This window comes from Argopecten irradians, chromosome 7 (genome assembly GCF_041381155.1).
Source record: "Argopecten irradians isolate NY chromosome 7, Ai_NY, whole genome shotgun sequence".
Lineage (NCBI taxonomy): Eukaryota > Metazoa > Mollusca > Bivalvia > Pectinida > Pectinidae > Argopecten > Argopecten irradians.
The window spans coordinates 6,137,501-6,157,776 of NC_091140.1; the positions used below are offsets into that span (position 1 = coordinate 6,137,501).

A 20,276-nucleotide genomic window follows, 5' to 3' on the forward strand; every position below is an offset into this window, starting at 1 on the left:
AACTTTCTTTATGTCACTATCCTCAAAATCTTCATCTTGGTATCAAATATTGATATAATATCAAATAAATAAATTGTAATTAAAGCTTATGTCATTGACAACATTTCATCAATTTATCGATTGAGTTTAGAGCAACATGACAACAGTAAAAAAAAATAGCACAAGTCAGTGAATAACATATATCATGTGTCAACGTTGTCATGTAAAACCACACCTTAAATATCCATTAACGTACATCATACACCGATAACCTCACCAATATAACCGATATTTCCATTGTTGGTATAGTGTGAACTTGGAGCTCCGTCACAGTAAAGGAGGATCAAACGAAATGATAGGCTACACCATGTCGCCATACATATATAATAAATTATTCAGAAAATCTCATTCAGCCCTCTATTTTGTACATATTAATGTGTATGGCGATGCAGTTCAAAAATTATTTTTATACAATGAAATTATCATCATACAAAATGAATTCACAATATTGAATAGACGTATCAAGTCTGTATACGTCTGACTAATATGGAGGTGTGTACACGAATGGGTTTGGGACCTCAGCTGGCACAGGTTTCAGATGAGGATTATACGTATTGTGCATGGGAGGGACGGATCCTGGTCCGTTTAGTGGTGGTATAGGAGGGTAGGCGGGGTCCTGTGGATGTGGCGGAGGAGCTGGACCTGGCGGCACAGGTGCTATTTTTTGAGGTCTTGGGAACGCTGGGGGTGGTGCTGGATCCTGTTTCTTCCTGACAGGTTTTTGTTTAGGTATTTTTTCTTTAGTGGTTTTGGTCAGTTTTAAGTTATAGGTATTTATATTGGGTGGACTGACTTTTGCAGTCGGTTTCTTTGCTGCTTTACGGATAGTTAATACTCTGCAAACGATAGCGATTATAACAGCACCGGCGATAATTGGTACGATGATAGCAGCGAGCGGAACATTAATCCCGACATTGTCATCATCTGTAATAATACGATTAAAAGTAATAGTAAGTGATAAATCATTATCAACATATCTTTCGAGGAAGAATAATTCATTTTGTGCAGTTATTTAGACGAAACCCTTCGTTAACTGATTTATATCATGATGGCTGAAGCATTAAAATTGCAATGTTGCACTGTTTACAATTCGAATATATATATAGAAAATAAAAGACTCTATTGAAAAGTAATCCAACGTATAATCTCAAAGTCGCACCATGCTACTGCTCATAATTTATTTACAATGTACGTACCGCTGTCACTTCCAATCTGGTATCGCAGATCGAATCCCTTGTAGGTGACGGATCCATCTGTTTGGAAGTGTAAAAGCACATAACTGCCAAGGCTGATCTTGTACTGCTCCGATAAATCAATCGCCCCACACAATACATGCAACAGTGTATCGGTGACACATGCACCTGGTAAGGAATCAAGCATAAATAAACATCCAAATTAAATGTAATTATAAGGCTTCTATCCAGAAATTGAAAATACTGCATAAATAGAAACATACCTTAGAAATACCCCCACTGAAATAGCAAAGCTTGTAAATATAATTCGAACCTTAAAAATGTAATCAAACGAAAATCCAATGGCATTCATTAAGAACGTCGGTAATTACAAACGATGACAACTAGAACTGTAAGCCGATGGCTGACTAATACTCCCCTTTATTCCTTTTATTACTCGTGTCTGACTTCTGCGAAATCCTGCATTCCCATTCCCATATAATCCCATTCTGTCAAGTTTTATTACAATTGATCCTGGAGTTGTTGGGACGAATTTTGCAACCTGTCTATAGTGATCTGGTTACTATGATAACCAAAATATCAAAAAACAAAAACCTGTATGCACATTCCTGACATTGTTCTCAAAAATGAAACCAAATTTCATTGAAATCGATAGTTTAGGTGAAGTGTCCAGACAAATTTTGAAACATGTGTATGGTGACCGGGTTTCTATGGGGACCGAAAGTAAAAAAAAAAAAAAAAAAAAAACACAACAAAAAAAATCTATAAATGCTCCCGAACATTATTGCCAAGTTTCATAGAAATCTATCCAGTAGTTTAGAAGGAGTTGTTTGGACAAATTTTGAAGCCTATAAATAAAAACCTGCATGCAGATTTACACATGGTCCGAAACAATACTGCCAAGTTTAATTGAAAATGACCCAGTAGTGTAAGAGAGGTTGTCCGGACAAAATTAACCTGTGTATAGTGACCTGGTTACCATGGCTGCATTTTAAAATAGTTGTAATTGATGGTATCATAAGAAAGGATGACATAATAACATACATCAAGCTAAGTTAGGGAGTGTATACTGGATAAATCACCTTGTCTGTCTGTCTGTGCGTAGGTAAAATTTGTTCGGACAACTCCTCCTAAACTACTGGACCGATATCAATGGAAATTGCCAGTAGTGTTGAGGACATGTGCAGATGTTCATGTATGTTTTTGTTTGTCGAAATTTTGGTTGCCATGATAACCAGGTCAATATCCAACATTTATAAAGTGCCACCCTGCCGGTGTTTATTGAAGGCATGACGTCGCAAAGCCTTAAACATAAGGTCGAATGAATACCTACCTTGGTATATCTTTAATGTGTCGTAATTACAAGACTCTAGTCTAAATGCTGTGAAATACAGATACAATGTCTGCGAACTGTCGGGTTTTCTGATCAACCAGTATTGTGAAAATGAACTGAAATACGAATCGAAAATAATATTATCACAAAAAGTTGACCAAATATAAATCTAATTACGGACATCAGGCATAGAAAGTGGCTCTTTCGTACCTGTACTGGTATCCGTGTGTTATTAGTTGATCAAGAAACAGCAATTATAATATAAAAATGTATATCATTTATAAACTGTAAACTTTATACATGTATTCCAAATCGATTTTAAAACAAGCTACAAATCACTGTAGATTGGCCGGATTAAAGGGCGCGAAGAACAATTGAGGAAACCATAGTGCTCGCAAAAAGCCCATGTAATCGGACAAGCTCTACCTGACCTTTGGGAGCTGTCAGGGATCGAACCCAGGTCGGTTATGACCTAACCTCTACACCAACCATTTAGCTGACTTTTAGAGAATACATGATTAGTATCTAGACATTTTATTGTACGATAGATACTAACCGTGTATTCTGTTTAAACTGTACATCAAAGAATCATTCACATTACGAACATGAACCATGAGCCAAATTAAAGACAACACTGCAAAATTGGCGTCGTTCCAGTGAATGTGACGTCACGTTTTGGTAGGACTGAATGACGTTTTATTCACCGGAAAATTCAAGTTCAGTTAGAATAAGTTCTGTCAGATATGGAACAAAATCACTTAATTGTATTAACGGATAAAGCACAAAGTAGGTATTGCATCTATGTATTGCGAGCGGACAAAATAATGACTAACAATCGATATCTACCCGCAAGGGAGCTAAATCTATAATAAGTATAGACGGAATAGTCTGGCGTTTCCAGAGGTACATACTTATCATAGCTGAGTGAGGGGTACCCGGGGTGGGAGTAGATGGTAGCCTGTGTACTGGACGCGTTCACTGTCACTAGAGAACTGTAAAGGGACGCGCAGCTTGGCAACGCTGTAATCAATACCAATAAAACAACATAGTACATCGAACAATTAAATAAATATCATGCATTGAGTAATGATTCAAACTCAATGTTGTAGAATTCCTCGGGCTTACACGTAGATTAAAATAGTTCATTATCATAATTTTGATTCAATCTTAACGCTTCAGAATTAATGTTCTAATGTGGATACATGGACAAATGATATTTATTTATTACCATTTTTGTAGACTAAATGTTTGCAACCATATAAATAACCCTTTAAAATGATTGCCTGTACTCACCTCGAGTTGAGCTGATATAGTTGACGTAGAACCCCGTGTTAACTATGGAGCTGTCCGTAGTAAAATATAAAGTGACAAAAGAGGAGGAAGATATCAGCTGAACATTGGACACGAAACCACTGTAGCTACTGCCCAGGGTAGGATAGGAGGTGCTCGGACCTGGAGAACAAATTGATATTGATGGTATATAAAATAGAAACGAATGGATATTAGCTTAGATTTATACCTTACTATTTTAACGTAGGATATATAAATATGTTTTACATTATCTATGCAGATTCCACCTCACCTTTCAACGAATATATTTAGTTTGGCTACTTTTTCAAGTACGGAATTATCTGCCATACCTATATAGGCTAATTCTGGCATACCCCAAAAAAACTTATAGAATAATATTTACACGTAAAAACATTATCATACCGCACTTGTAGGAAGGTAATAATAAGGAGTACATAGATCCACATGTTTGACATCATTCAATACTTGCCGTAATACACCGTTAGGGTATCATGTGACAGTTCGGTATACAGGCTAATGATACTTACCGTCATACACCGTTAGGGTATCATGTGACAGTTCGGTATACAGGCTGATGAAACTTACCGTCATACACCGTTAGGGTATCATGTGACAGTTCGGTATACAGGCTGATGATAATAACAGTCATATACCGTTAGGGTATCATTTGACAGTTCGGTATACAGGCTGATGATACTTGCCGTCATATACCGTTAGGGTATCATGTGACAGTTCGGTATACAGGCTGATGATACTTACCGTCATATACCGTTAGGGTATCATGTGACAGTTCGGTATACAGGCTGATGATACTTACCGTCATATACCGTTAGGGTATCATGTGACAGTTCGGTATACATGCTGATGATATTTACCGTCATATACCGTTAGGGTATCATGTGACAGTTCGGTATACAGGCTGATGATACTTACCGTCATATACCGTTAGGGTATCATTTGACAGTTCGGTATACAGACTGATGATACTTACCGTCATATACCGTTAGGGTATAATGTGACAGTTCGGTATACAGGCTGATGATACTTACCGTCATATACCGTTAGGGTATCATGTGACAGTTTGGTATACAGGCTGATGATACTCACCGTCATATACCGTTAGGGTATCATGTGAGAGTTCGGTATACAGGTGGTAATACTTACCGTCATATACCGTTAGGGTATCATTTGACAGTTAGGTATACAGACTGATGATACTTACCGTCATATACCGTTAGGGTGTCATGTGACAGTTCGGTATACAGGCTGATGATACTTACCGTCATATACCGTTAGGGTATCATGTGACAGTTCGGTATACAGACTGATGATACTTACCGTCATATACCGTTAGGGTATCATGTGACAGTTCGGTATACAGGCTGATTATAGTTACCGTCATATACCGTTAGTGTATCATGTGACAGTTCGGTATACAGGCTGATGATACTTACCGTCATATACCGTTAGGGTATCGTGTGACAGTTCGGTATACAGGCTGATGATACTTACCGTCATATACCGTTAGGGTGTCATGTGAGAGTTCGGTATACAGGTGGTAATACTTACCGTCATATACCGTTAGGGTATCATGTGACAGTTCGGTATACAGACTAATGATACTTACCGTCATATACCGTTAGGGTATCATGTGACAGTTCGGTATACATGCTGATGATAATTACAGTCATATACCGTAAGGGTATCATGTGACAGTTCGGTATACATGCTGATGATAATTACAGTCATATACCATTAGGGTATCATGTGACAGTTCGGTATACATGCTGATGATAATTACCGTCATATACCGTTAGGGTATCATGTGACAGTTCGGTATACATGCTGATGATAATTACAGTCATATACCGTTAGGGTATCATGTGACAGTTCGGTATACATGCTGATGATAATTACCGTCATATACCGTTAGGGTATCATGTGACAGTTCGGTATACAGGCTGATGATACTTACCGTCATATACCGTTAGGGTGTCATTTGACAGTTCGGTATACAGGCTGATGATAATTACCGTCATATACCGTTAGGGTATCATTTGACAGTTCGGTATACATGCTGATGATAATTACCGTCATATACCGTTAGGTTATCATTTGACAGTTCGGTATACAGGCTGATGATAGTTACCGTCATATACCGTTAGGGTATCATGTGACAGTTCGGTATACAGGCTGATGATAATTACAGTCATATACCGTTAGGGTATCATGCGACAGTTCGGTATACAGGCTGATGATACTTACCGCCATATACCGTTAGGGTATCATGTGACAGTTCGGTATACATGCTGATGATAATTACAGTCATATACCGTTAGGGTATCATGTGACAGTTTGGTATACAGGCTGATGATACTCACCGTCATATACCGTTAGGGTATCATGTGACATTTCGGTATAAAGGCTGATGATACTTGCCGTAATACACCGTTAGGGTGTCATGTGACAGTTCGGTATACAGGCTGATGATACTTACCGTCATATACCGTTAGGGTATCATGTGACAGTTCGGTATACAGGATGATGATGGTCAATGTTATAGCACTGTCGGAAGAGGATGCGCTTAGTATCCATGTACAATCCAGATTACTGTAAAATACAAAAAATAACATTATTAATGGTAATATTCATACCCTTGTTTAACTAATCAATCTTGCTTGTAACCAACAATGTACATTGTTTAAACCACGTATGTTAATTTTTCATATGGTGCAACTGATCTAGCCTGCACATATGTCGCATTGAAATGACTGAAATAACTCTGTAGCATTCGCTTTAAATACCAGTGATACTGAAGGGTCATTGTATACATCATAGTAAACAGATTTTATTTTAGCATTGTATTCAATGTACATTTTAAAATGTGTGCTTTACATTAAGATATCGACAGTAAACTGCGGCTTATATTCTTTTTCGTAGGAAATCCAAGGCTTATCTCCGAGTGCGGTGTATTTTCCAACGCGACTTATTTTCGAATTAATTTATACTGTATGGCATTCACAGCAAAAATTAAGGAATATGGACTAAATTATTCAAATGCTCAGCAATCAGGTTTTTAAAGCCCGCATACTACCCACTACTCAGGAATTCAGGAATGGCCTATTTTGATTCAGGCTTATACTCAAGATATATACGATACGTGTCAATTGTGCGACTTTGTGAAAGGTGGCGTCATTTATTAAGTTATGTTACAATAAAGAAATTTTATGACTGAACATGAGAAATACCAAATTTGAAGTTTATAACTGAACAAGAGGGCTACCTACGTTGGAGTTGATGGTGGTTTATAACTCAACATGAGAGCTACCTACGTTGCAGTTGATGGTGGTTTATAACTGAACATGAGAGCTACCTACGTTGGAGTTGATGGTGGTTTATAACTGAACAGGAGAGCTACCTACGTTGGAGTTGATGGTGGTTTATAACTCAACATGAGAGCTACCTACGTTGGAGTTGATGGTGGTTTATAACTGAACATGAGAGCTACCTACGTTGGAGTTGATGGTGGTTTATAACTGAACATGAGAGCTACCTACGTTGGAGTTGATGGTGGTTTATAACTGAACATGAGAGCTACCTACGTTGGAGTTGATGGTGGTTTATAACTCAACATGAGAGCTACCTACGTTGGAGTTGATGGTGGTTTATAACTGAACAGGAGGGCTACCTACGTTGCAGTTGATGGTGGTTTTATAACTGAACAGGAGCTAGCTACCTACGTTGGAGTTGATGGTGGTTTATAACTCAACATGAGAGCTACCTACGTTGCAGTTGATGGTGGTTTATAACTAAACAGGAGGGCTACCTACGTTGGAGTTGATGGTGGTTTATAACTGAACATGAGAGCTACCTACGTTGAGTTGATGGTGGTTTATAACTGAACATGAGAGCTACCTACGTTGCAGTTGATGGTGGTTTATAACTGAACATGAGAGCTACCTACGTTGGAGTTGATGGTGGTTTATAACTAAACATGAGAGCTACCTACGTTGGAGTTGATGGTGGTTTATAACTGAACATGAGAGCTACCTACGTTGGAGTTGATGGTGGTTTATAATAACTGAACATGAGAGCTACCTACGTTGCAGTTGATGGTGGTTTATAACTAAACATGAGAGCTACCTACGTTGGAGTTGATGGTGGTTTATAACACATGAGCTACCTACGTTGCAGTTGATGGTGGTTTATAACTGAACAAGAGCTACCTACGTTGCAGTTGATGGTGGTTTATAACTGAACATGAGAGCTACCTACGTTGCAGTTGATGGTGGTTTATAACTAAACAGGAGGGCTACCTACGTTGGAGTTGATGGTGGTTTATAACTGAACATGAGAGCTACCTACGTTGCAGTTGATGGTGGTTTATAACTGAACAGGAGGGCTACCTACGTTGGAGTTGATGGTGGTTTATAACTGAACATGAGAGCTACCTACGTTGGAGTTGATGGTGGTTTATAACTGAACATGAGAGCTACCTACGTTGCAGTTGATGGTGGTTTATAACTGAACAGGAGGGCTATCTACGTTGGAGTTGATGGTGGTTTATAACTGAACATGAGAGCTACCTACGTTGCAGTTGATGGTGGTTTATAACTGAACAGGAGGGCTACCTACGTTGGAGTTGATGGTGGTTTATAACTAAACATGAGAGCTACCTACGTTTAGTTGATGGTGGTTTATAACTGAACATGAGGCTACCTACGTTGGAGTTGATGGTGGTTTATAACTGAACATGAGAGCTACCTACATTTAGTTGTTAATGGCTTATAACTGAACAGGAGGGCAACCTACGTTGGAGTTGATGGTGGTTTATAACTAAACATGAGAGCTACCTACGTTGAGTTGATGGTGTTTATAACTGAACAGGAGGGCTACCTACGTTGGAGTTGATGGTGGTTTATAACTGAACATGAGAGCTACCTACTTTAGTTGATGGTGGTTTATAACTGAACAGGAGGGCTACCTACGTTGCAGTTGATGGTGGTTTATAACTGAACAGGAGGGCTATCTACGTTGGAGTTGATGGTGGTTTATAACTGAACATGAGAGCTACCTACGTTGCAGTTGATGGTGGTTTATAACTAAACAGGAGGGCTACCTACGTTGCAGTTGATGGTGGTTTATAACTAAACAGGAGGGCTACCTACGTTGGAGTTGATGGTGGTTTATAACTGAACATGAGAGCTACCTACGTTGCAGTTGATGGTGGTTTATAACTGAACATGAGAGCTACCTACGTTGCAGTTGATGGTGGTTTATAACTGAACATGAGAGCTACCTACGTTGCAGTTGATGGTGGTTTATAACTAAACATGAGAGCTACCTACGTTGCAGTTGATGGTGGTTTATAACTGAACATGAGAGCTACCTACGTTGCAGTTGATGGTGGTTTATAACTGAACAGGAGGGCTACCTACGTTGGAGTTGATGGTGGTTTATAACTGAACATGAGAGCTACCTACGTTGCAGTTGATGGTGGTTTATAACTAACAGGAGGGCTACTACGTTGAGTTGATGGTGGTTTATAACTAACATGAGAGCTACCTACGTTGAGTTGATGGTGGTTTATAACTAAACATGAGAGCTACCTACGTTGGAGTTGATGGTGGTTTATAACTGAACATGAGAGCTACCTACGTTGGAGTTGATGGTGGTTTATAACTGAACAGGAGGGCTATCTACGTTGGAGTTGATGGTGGTTTATAACTAAACAGGAGGGCTACCTACGTTTAGTTGATAATGGCTTATAACTGAACATGAGGGCTACCTACGTTGAGTTATGGTGGTTTATAACTAACAGAGAGCTACCTACGTTGGAGTTGATGGTGGTTTATAACTAAACATGAGAGCTACCTACGTTGAGTTGATGGTGGTTTATAACTGAACAGAGGGCTACCTACGTTGAGTTGATGGTGGTTTATAACTGAACATGAGAGCTACCTACGTTGCAGTTGATGGTGGTTTATAACTGAACAGAGAGCTACCTACGTTGAGTTGATGGTGGTTTATAACTGAACAGGAGGGCTACCTACGTTGGAGTTGATGGTGGTTTATAACTGAACATGAGAGCTACCTACGTTGCAGTTGATGGTGGTTTATAACTGAACAGGAGGGCTACCTACGTTGGAGTTGATGGTGGTTTATAACTGAACATGAGAGCTACCTACATTGTAGTTGATGGTGGTTTATAACTAAACGAAGTTCATTGAGTGATGTTATACTGAACAGAGGCAGTTATGTTGATGTTATAACTGAACATGGAGCTACTACGTTGTAGTTGATGTTATAACTGAACATGAGAGTACCTACGTTTAGTTGATGTTATAACTGAACATGAGAGCTACCTACGTTGTAGTTGATGTTATAACTGAACATGAGAGCTACCTATGTTGTAGTTGATGTTATAACTGAACATGAGAGCTACCTATGTTGTAGTTGATGTTATAACTGAACATAGAGCTAGCCTACGTTGTATTTGATGGTGATTTATAACTGACTTGAGAGCTACCTACGTTGTAGTTGATGTATGACATGGACTGTTTAGTTGTGTATAACTGGACCTGAGAGCTACCTACGTTGGATTTGATGGTTTATAACTGGACATGAGAGCTACCTTTGTTTGTAGTTGATCGTGTTAGTTGATCGTGGTTTATAACTGAACATGAACGATACGTACTTGGTGTATTGTCCAGGATAAAGAGGTGATGTGATATACTTTTGGTAGGACTCTGCAAGCAGTGACGTACTACCGCACGTGGCAACAACTGATTGTGTTGTTAGGACGGGCACTGTCTCTGTGGCGGCAGTTCCTGTAAACATGTGTATATAGCTGTCATTGTCATGGTTACAAACTCAAAAGGTTTTATTAAAACATCATCTTTGCTACAAACGTAATAAGCAAATTCACCATGAACAAAAAATTCGACTTAAGCACAATGCAGAATTTTACCTGTAAATAGCGAAATTAGATCGTCGTGAAAATATCGTTGGGAAGCAAAAAGCGAAAAAACAATAAACAAACCATAGGCTTAACAGTGACAATTGGAGCTGAAGTTTTACACCTCACTGTATCAATGTAGATTATGTACTAACCGGCGTACGACTGTACACTGATGACTGGTCCCCTGGTATTTCCGTTAGTGTTATACCGGAACAGCACCGTAGTCTGTGTCGGGTAGATAACTAGACTATCGTCTGGGTGCTGGTTAGAGTTACAAAGCCAGTACAGCAACGTAGATCCCGTATCTGTTAAACATATAAATAGAAAGTTAGTAGCGACACCAATAGCATATAAAACCAAAGAAATAAAGAAATGTATATCCGATACGAATAGTTATAAAACTATAGAAATGTAATTCGGATATCAAAAACATATAAAAATACAATAAAACAAATTTGTGAAAGGAGTCAATATAGATATATATGTTTTTTTTCCCTTTTATAATTATTAAACAAGTTCAACTGCTATTTACAAAGATTCATGCACATTTTCATCTTTATAAAAAAACCAGTGTAGGAGTTGTACCATGGTTAGCCGATATGGTACTCAGTAAGTGCGTGGGACTCGCGATCAAAACGTTTGGAAGTCTTGCCTATGTCGGCTTTGAATCCAAGATATAACAAATTTAAAAACTGATATTTCCATTAGCTGTTATTTGCCTCGATGGGTCGGGAGTCCTGTTGAGTGTCTTCAACATTTGTCCCCAGTGTTTGTTCATTAAAGGCACAAACACAAAGACAGCCCACTAATATAAATTAACTACCAGGATGTATGGTGACAAATACGAACATAGCTAGCTGTCTATAAAACCCCAACCAGACATTGAAAAATAGTCATTATAGTCAAGCGTCCTTATAAACAATGAAATTGGTGTTGAAATGGACCATTCATTTTGGATACTTCGAAAGTGGTGTTTTTAAGCAGGTGGTCTTTATACAGAGGTGGTCGTTATGACAGGTTTGTGTGGACATACCATCCCATACTGAGAGTCCATACTGCTGGTTACAATGGTTTGTTGACGTCACATTCAGGTCATTGGAGGTAAAGTCAAGGTCACTCCAAAGAATGGTCACGTTTAGGTTACCGGAAGTCACAGTAAACTTCACCTCGCAGTTATTGATCGCACTGCAACATAAAACATGAACTGAGAATATATCAAAATGTCATCAAAGAAATGTAATGTTTACTCTGATCGACATAATAACCACCAACCTAGTAAACCATCGTACTTTGATAACAGTGAACTAGCGGGGAGCTTATGGTATTTACGTACGTCAGGTTTTTCCTAGCCTAACACTTTTGACATATCTACTAAAAATTATGCTATTTAAATTCAACTTGTAAATTCATGACGTCACATCCGATACGTGTAATGTGTTCAGACGATGTTGTAAGTGGTTGTTCATTTCGATGCCATCACAATTAAGTATAATCTACTTACAGTTTACAGACAAAAGACCAAAGTAAACAAAGACTCACGGATTTGTACCATCAGTTTACAGACAAAAGACCAAAGTAAACAAAGACTCACGGATTTGTACCATCAGTTTACAGACACAAGACCAAAGTAAACAAAGACTCACGGATTTGTACCATCAGTTTACAGACACAAGACCAAAGTAAACAAAGACTCACGGATTTGTACCATCAGTTTACAGACACAAGACCAAAGTAAACAAACACTCACGGATTTGTACCATCAGTTTACAGACACAAGACCAAAGTAAACAAACACTCACGGATTTGTACCATCAGTTGACAGACACAAGACCAAAGTAAACAAACACTCACGGATTTGTACCATCAGTTTACAGACAAAAGACCAAAGTAAACAAACACTCACGGATTTGTACCATCAGTTTACAGACAAAAGACCAAAGTAAACAAAGACTCACGGATTTGTACCATCAGTTTACAGACAAAAGACCAAAGTAAACAAACACTCACGGATTTGTACCATCAGTTTACAGACAAAAGACCAAAGTAAACAAACACTCACGGATTTGTACCATCAGTTTACAGACAAAAGACCAAAGTAAACAAACACTCACGGATTTGTACCATCAGTTTACAGACACAAGACCAAAGTAAACAAAGACTCACGGATTTGTACCATCAGTTTACAGACAAAAGACCAAAGTAAACAAACACTCACGGATTTGTACCATCAGTTTACAGACAAAAGACCAAAGTAAACAAACACTCACGGATTTGTACCATCAGTTTACAGACAAAAGACCAAAGTAAACAAACACTCACGGATTTGTACCATCAGGTCCGGCAGGTAACTTCAATTGTTGTATGTCATTTGTATTGATGTTGACAGTTGTAGGACTTCCACATCCGGAAGTGGGCCAAGCATGGACTGTGGAAGTAAACGATATTTAGGATAGTTATCACAATAGTGAAATACATAGTCAAAACTCTATTAATTAACGAAGTGAGTAGCATACTGATAATGATTATCTCAGTATCTGATTTACTGGCTTCTTCTACGAAAATCTTTATATGGGACAAATATATTATGCATACCAAAAGTTATCTTTCACAAAGTATATTACAAATTTGATAATAGATGTTATAAATGATATTTGATCTAAATGATACGTGTTTAATTATGATCAAATGACTAGTTGTTTAAGGAAATAATAGGTGACAGAATCACAGTTAACGCCAACAAAACTATTGCGTTATAATTGTAGATTATAACATCATCACTAATCTGACATTTACAATTGTACAAAACTGTTTCGATGACGCTAGTGCCCAACTGTAACTACAAACTCACGGTTTGAGGATGAGGAGGGATAGAGAGCGAAGTATGTGATCTTAAAGCCTGTCCTGGTCACACTGTGGTCTGATGTGAACCATACAAAGAAATTCGAGCCAGAGCTGATGATTTGTACTTTCTGCGTGGACGAATAACGGCCGTATCTTGTTGCTGATGGTGAGTCTCCTAGTTAAAGCAATATTTAATTTACACGTACTCCAATTTTAATAAATACAAACGCTCAAAATGATGTTCATGTATGACAGGATATACATTTGTATAATCTCTATTCAGAAAACTCAATATTTACTCATTTAATTTCATATAATATCATTGTACGTGGACCTTATCTTGCTTGAAATTTTGGATTGCTGTATTTTGTACAATTGTTCAAAGAACATTGATATAAAGTAATATATAAAACCAATCAGTTTATTTTTATATCCTTGGGTGCCAGTAACCATGAAAACGTGAAATTTTCTCTCGTCAACAATATGGTTTACTAGTATACCGATGATGATAAACAATCACAAAGTAATTTAATATCGGGTGTTAGGAGCATTTTCATTGATTTCAGACATAAATTATGCATGTTTTCATCATATACGAATAGCTGATACACAGCCGTAGCGATAATTACTGAGAGAAAAAAATACTAAGAAAATGGAGATTATAATCGGAGAGTTATAATGGCTTATATAAGAATAAACTTTGATATCTTATACATATAAGTTATGGAGTTAGAGCGTAAAACATCTGAGTGCCCTCTCATCATTAAAGATAGCACTCCGTCCTTACCCAAAGCACTGTCTTATGTCGATGATTACGAACTAGGTTAATTCTGAAATTCCACATACCGTCATAGACGCCGATGTAATCATAGTTAGTCTCCAGATTCATCTCCTCGAAACTGAGAAACACGCGTCCAGTCGCCGCAGTGATGAGCCATCGACATGATGCTCTACTGTAAAAGGTAAAGTATATATTTAATTAATCATAACTTAATCATAAGCAAGTGAATCAACAGTTGTTATTTATTTGCAAATCGACGCCGAATTAAGTAGAAATGATTAATAATAATGAAAGAAAATGTTAAAATCGATGTATGAAGAATGCATAAGGATTTCTTATTAATAATCAAAATGATGAGACATAGTTTTGTTGTAGTGTATTTATGTTAAATCTTACAATGTTATACGAGACCGAATGAAGATATAACAAAATAAAATTTGTAGCAAAAATTTCAACTTTCAAGTTTGTACTCAAATACTGTTTAAGACATTACAAATATTATCAAATAATTACACAGTGGAATTCATGCTGACGACTTTGTGTAGTAAAAACTGCATCAACACTTGGTAAACTAGTAACGGGAGAGCATGCTCATGACAATGTTATATGGCCACATAATGTTTTTCTATACGATGTTCAGCTTATATCAGATACGGGGATACCACCACTATTTTATAATAAAATACCTTTGTGGAATGACTGGACACTTCAAGACATTTATTGAATTGATGGCAAAGTAATAATTAAGATTGACGATAAGTACAAAATATTGGGTTGATTCGAAAGAAAATTCTAGTATTTGGATTTTAGCGTTAATAGGCTAATGTATTATGCCTTGTTTATTCACCTATAACGTTGAAGCATAGGCATATTGTGTAATACGTATATTTGTTTAAACTGCAAGACTATATATTTTTACTATTTGCTAGTTTAATTGTCGATTCCTTTCGTATGAGAATTCATAACAACCAGATGTATGATCCATACATGTACTTACATAGTGTCGTCGGTTGGTTCCTTTATTATGATAATATTATACTGAGATGTACAGATACAATACTAACTTATTGTCGTCGGTTGATACCTTTGTTATGATAATATTATACTGAGATGTACAGATACAATACTAACTTATTGTCGTCGGTTGATTCCTTTATTACGATAATATAATACTTACTTATTGTAGATGTATGGGTAGTTCGGAGATTTGATCTGCCCGGAATAGTCGAGATGTACCGATACAATACTTACTTATTGTAGATGTATGGGTAGTTCGGAGATTTGATCTGCCCGGAATAGTCGAGATGTACCGATACAATACTTACTTATTGTAGTTGTATGATTAGTTCGGAGATTTGATCTGCCCGGAATAGTCGAGATGTACCGATACAATACTTACTTATTGTAGTTGTATGGTTAGTTCGGAGATTTGATCTGCCCGGAATAGTCGAGATGTACCGATACAATACTTACTTATTGTAGTTGTATGGTTAGTTCGGAAATTTGATCTGCCCGGAATAGTCGAGATGTACCGATACAATACTTACTTATTGTAGTTGTATGGTTAGTTCGGAGATTTGATCTGCCCGGAATAGTCGAGATGTACCGATACAATACTTACTTATTGTAGTTGTATGGTTAGTTCGGAGATTTGATCTGCCCGGAATAGTCGAGATGTACCGATACAATACTTACTTATTGTAGTTGTATGGGTAGTTCGGAGATTTGATCTGCCCGGAATAGTCGAGATGTGCAGTCAGACTGACCGTGGTGCTTGAACAGGAAGCACTGGAAAGATCTGTAAATAGTTTTAAAACAAGACACATTTGACCTCATCATTATTAATTTGATGATGACATTTTAACCAGTATTAAACCAACATCCATTTAACATGCTGACAGTGTGTCAGTTTATTGTGATATGAAGTTATTATATGTTATTTTCATATCATCATGTCCTTGAGCAAACTTCGTTGTAGGCAATTGAGTCAAAATAATTTTAATAACACTGTCAGATGTATCTCGATATTGTTTTATTTTCTTTATAAATGATAGATTGATGTCTTCGTATGAATTGAATGAATATATTGCTTAGGCTTATCTGTACTTACAAATTTGTACTTGCAGCAGAATTACTAGTGGCCACACAATGTTTGCCCTCATAGTTCATAGGATCAACAGCTGCTTTCATTTCATATTCATTTGTCTCTTTGTTTAAATCACCTACAAAGCATAAACTATTCTTAAGGGTCTGCTCTGGTGAAAAGTCCTTTGTTTCTGAAGACTAACGTTTTTTGATATAGATTTTTTGAAATAGGAAACATACCAAAGTTAAAAATGTAAGAAAAATGATATGGTGGTGTGCTTGATTTTGAGCTATTATGAATCAAAGATAGCAGTATGATGTAGATCAGTTGTCTGAAAAGTATAAATATTCGATACATTGTCAAAAGCAAATTCGATACATTGTCAAAAGCAAATTCGATACATTGTCAAAAGCAAATTCGATACATTGTCAAAAGCAAATTCGATACATTGTCAAAAGCAAATTCGATACATTGTCAAAAGCAAATTCGATACATTGTCAAAAGCAAATTCGATACATTGTCAAAAAAATGTTTTCTTTGTGAAAATAATAATATCACACAGTCAACATGCTGTTTTTTGTCAGAAAAGCTGTATATGTTATCCCTACCAACTAAATTTTGAAGATGAAAATATTCCGTTTTTTACTATTTTTGGAAGATTCAATGCTTCTTCACAGGAAAAGTTCAGACGACTTACTTTTTTAAAAATTTTGCAGTTGAAAAGAAAACAAATTGCTGTTTCTAAAACCATCATTAAAAGGGGGTAAGTGTGCTTGATTTTTGTCCCGATACAAAATTAGTTATTTTCAAGCATTTTTTATAAAAAATCGAATAATTTATCTTCGAGAAATGTAAAAAAAAAACTCTGAATGGTGGTCATAAAACATCTTTTCTTATCTACTCTGAATGGTGGTCATAAAACATCTTTTCTTATCTACTCTGAATGTAGGACATAAAACATCCTTTCTTATCTACTCTGAATGGTGGACATCAAACATCTTTTATTATCTACTCTTAATGGTGATCATAAAAAAATTGTTCTTATCTACTCTGAATGGTGGATATAAAACATAAAACATCTTTCATCTACTCTGAATGCATCTTTTCGTATCTACTCTGAATGGTAAACATATAACATCTTTTCTTATGTACTCTGAATGGTGGACATAAGACATATTTCCTTATCTACTCTGAATAGTGGACATAAATCATTTTTAAACTGCTCTGAATGCATATTTTCTTACCTACTCTGAATGGTGGATATAAAACATCTTTTCGTGTCTACTCTGAATGGTGGACATAACACATCTTTTATTACTACGAATGCAACTTTTCTTATCTTCTCCGAATGGTGGATATAAAACATCTTTCCTTATGTACCCTGAATGGTGAACATAAAACATCTTTTCTAATCTACTCTGAATGGTGGACATAAAACATGTTTTGTTATCTTCTCTTAATGGTGGATATTAAATATATTTCCTTATCTACTCTGAATGGTGGACATCAAACATCTTTTATTATCTACTCTGAATGGTGATCATAAGAAATTGTTCTTATGTACTCTGAATGGTGGACATAAAACATATTTCCTTATCCTCTCTGAATGGTGTACATAAAACATCTTTTCTTTTGTACTCCGACTGGTGAAAAACCTGTCTCTATCACTTATCACTGTATCCTTCATTATTTTATGACTATAATAATGAGTATTTACATGTTATCCATTAACAATTGTGTCACTTGTCTGTGGAATCACTATCACCATTATTAGGCATTTAATTATGCATCAATGTAAACTATACTACATACATAATACAATTCTTACCTATATATTGCAGTCATCAGTTAATAATCTCATCTTGAAACGCCTCCCATATGCTTGTGGAATTTCATATTTCCAAATATAATGTCTACACAATGATTATACATATGATCAACCCTTCAGTAATCGGATTATTTACAAACGCGAAGCCTAAACAGACATTAGCAAGTCATTTAAATCAGCCATTGTGCGTGTTCATTGACATTTGTACACTAGAACCAATGTGTTGTGAATACATAGCGACGGTAAACAATGAGATCGAGAGCCCGGTAGTAATAATACTAGGCTAGGCTATTTATATTCAATACAGTGAACTAAAGGATAAAATGATCTTATGTCTACATTCAGACGCTTTATGTATTAATTATTTACCAGGACTATAATTGCGTAGGATGATGTGTGTGAAATCATGCATCATAAGGAGAACCCTGAAATATTTATCATTTTTGTATTCTCGCACAAACAAGGATCCTGATCAGGTCCAATATAATATAGGAAAATATTCCACACCACCCTTTACATTAGAAGAATTGTAATATGGTAAATCACAACATCAATGCATTGTGAAAGCGAAAGTAAGCCAAATACATCATATAAGAAGACGATGCTATGCGCATGTTACAAATGTAATTGTGTGCATCGATGTGAATAGCAGCTTTAATTATTAAGTAAACGATAGTAGGATTACATGTCAAGTAGACTAGGTGTGAATCAAGCTGTATCGAGGAATGTTACTTGTAATATTGTTCCGTATTTTCTTATTACACTGCTTGCTATTTTCATAAACCGGAAGTAATTCCGGGGCTGACAACATGTGTTTAATGTTTAATCCTTCGTTATCTGCTCTCATCTAGTATCAATAGCAAGGCGATGGGGACAATTTATAGACATAACATTTACCCGTATTAAGACTGTGACAGGAGCAATGTAAGCCCGAAGTTGGATATATATTTAGCTGGATTGGCAAATTAGAATAGTTTGTTTGTTACAATGGAAATAAATGATGCTGAAGATGGTGACCATAAACGATACTTACTGCTTCATTATGTCAGCATGAGGGTATACGACATATATCGCTGGAAAAGGAGACACATGCGTGACGTATGCGGATACAATGAAGTGCTAGAAGACTTCTTCGTCCATGGAAAAAACACTAAAATCGAAATTTATAAATTTCGGTCAAACAAATAGAAAGAACGGCAATCACTTGAAGAATATGGCAACGAGTTCCGTACTGCGGCAAGACATTGCGACTTTTCGATTTTGAAAAAAACCCTTTTATCACAATTCGTTTAGCATTACCGATGGCGAAGGGCTCTCCGAGAACCCGACAATGGGTTAGAAGATATGATGAAACTTAGACGAGCAATTGTCTAGTCGGATACGCAAGCTTAGGAAATGGAGGTGCACCAAACATCAGTAAATCATCTATATATACCATATATGCCATAGGTAAATAGTTAAATGCTTATATTTAGACTATCAACTCATTTTGGGGTCTCTGCATTGCATGTAAAATGGTTTAAGCTAGACCAGGAACACCGTTAATGAACGACGATTTAATCCACGAGATACAACATCCATTTTTACGGTGATCAGTTGACGTCACCATGTCAACATCAGTGACGTAATAATAGTCACGTTTTGGGTGTCAGTTATACCATCATATACTTCACTTTGCCTTGGTTAGTTTATAAAGTAGAAATGACAAGTAAATGTAAATACATATTTATAATTTGATAAGTCCGTGATTAAAATAGTCATAACTCTAAAAAAGGGAGAAATGTAATATTGTTCCGCCTCTTTAGTATCACATTGCTTGTAATTTACATCAACCGGAGGTAATTCCGGGGTGAATAAAAAAGACGCATGACTGACAACATGTGTGTTATGTTATATCCTGCGT

The 20,276-nt window shown here is 36.7% G+C and overlaps 1 protein-coding gene across 1 annotated transcript; it reads right to left on the minus strand.

The window, feature by feature from the left end:
* Position 1: 1 nt before the first annotated feature.
* On the minus strand, positions 2-20,247 carry LOC138327368 (scavenger receptor cysteine-rich domain-containing protein DMBT1-like). Its single transcript, XM_069273415.1, has 15 exons — positions 18,374-20,247; positions 16,570-16,681; positions 16,155-16,257; positions 14,525-14,631; positions 13,686-13,853; positions 13,157-13,262; positions 11,871-12,022; positions 10,990-11,142; positions 10,574-10,706; positions 6,374-6,486; positions 3,859-4,017; positions 3,477-3,585; positions 2,566-2,681; positions 1,236-1,400; positions 2-963 (listed from the first exon to the last, which is right to left on the minus strand). The coding sequence occupies exons 2-15, from the start codon at positions 16,619-16,621 to the stop codon at positions 521-523; spliced, it is 2,079 nt and encodes a 692-aa protein (XP_069129516.1). The 5' UTR covers positions 16,622-16,681; positions 18,374-20,247; the 3' UTR covers positions 2-520.
* Between the last annotated feature and the right edge of the window lie 29 nt (positions 20,248-20,276).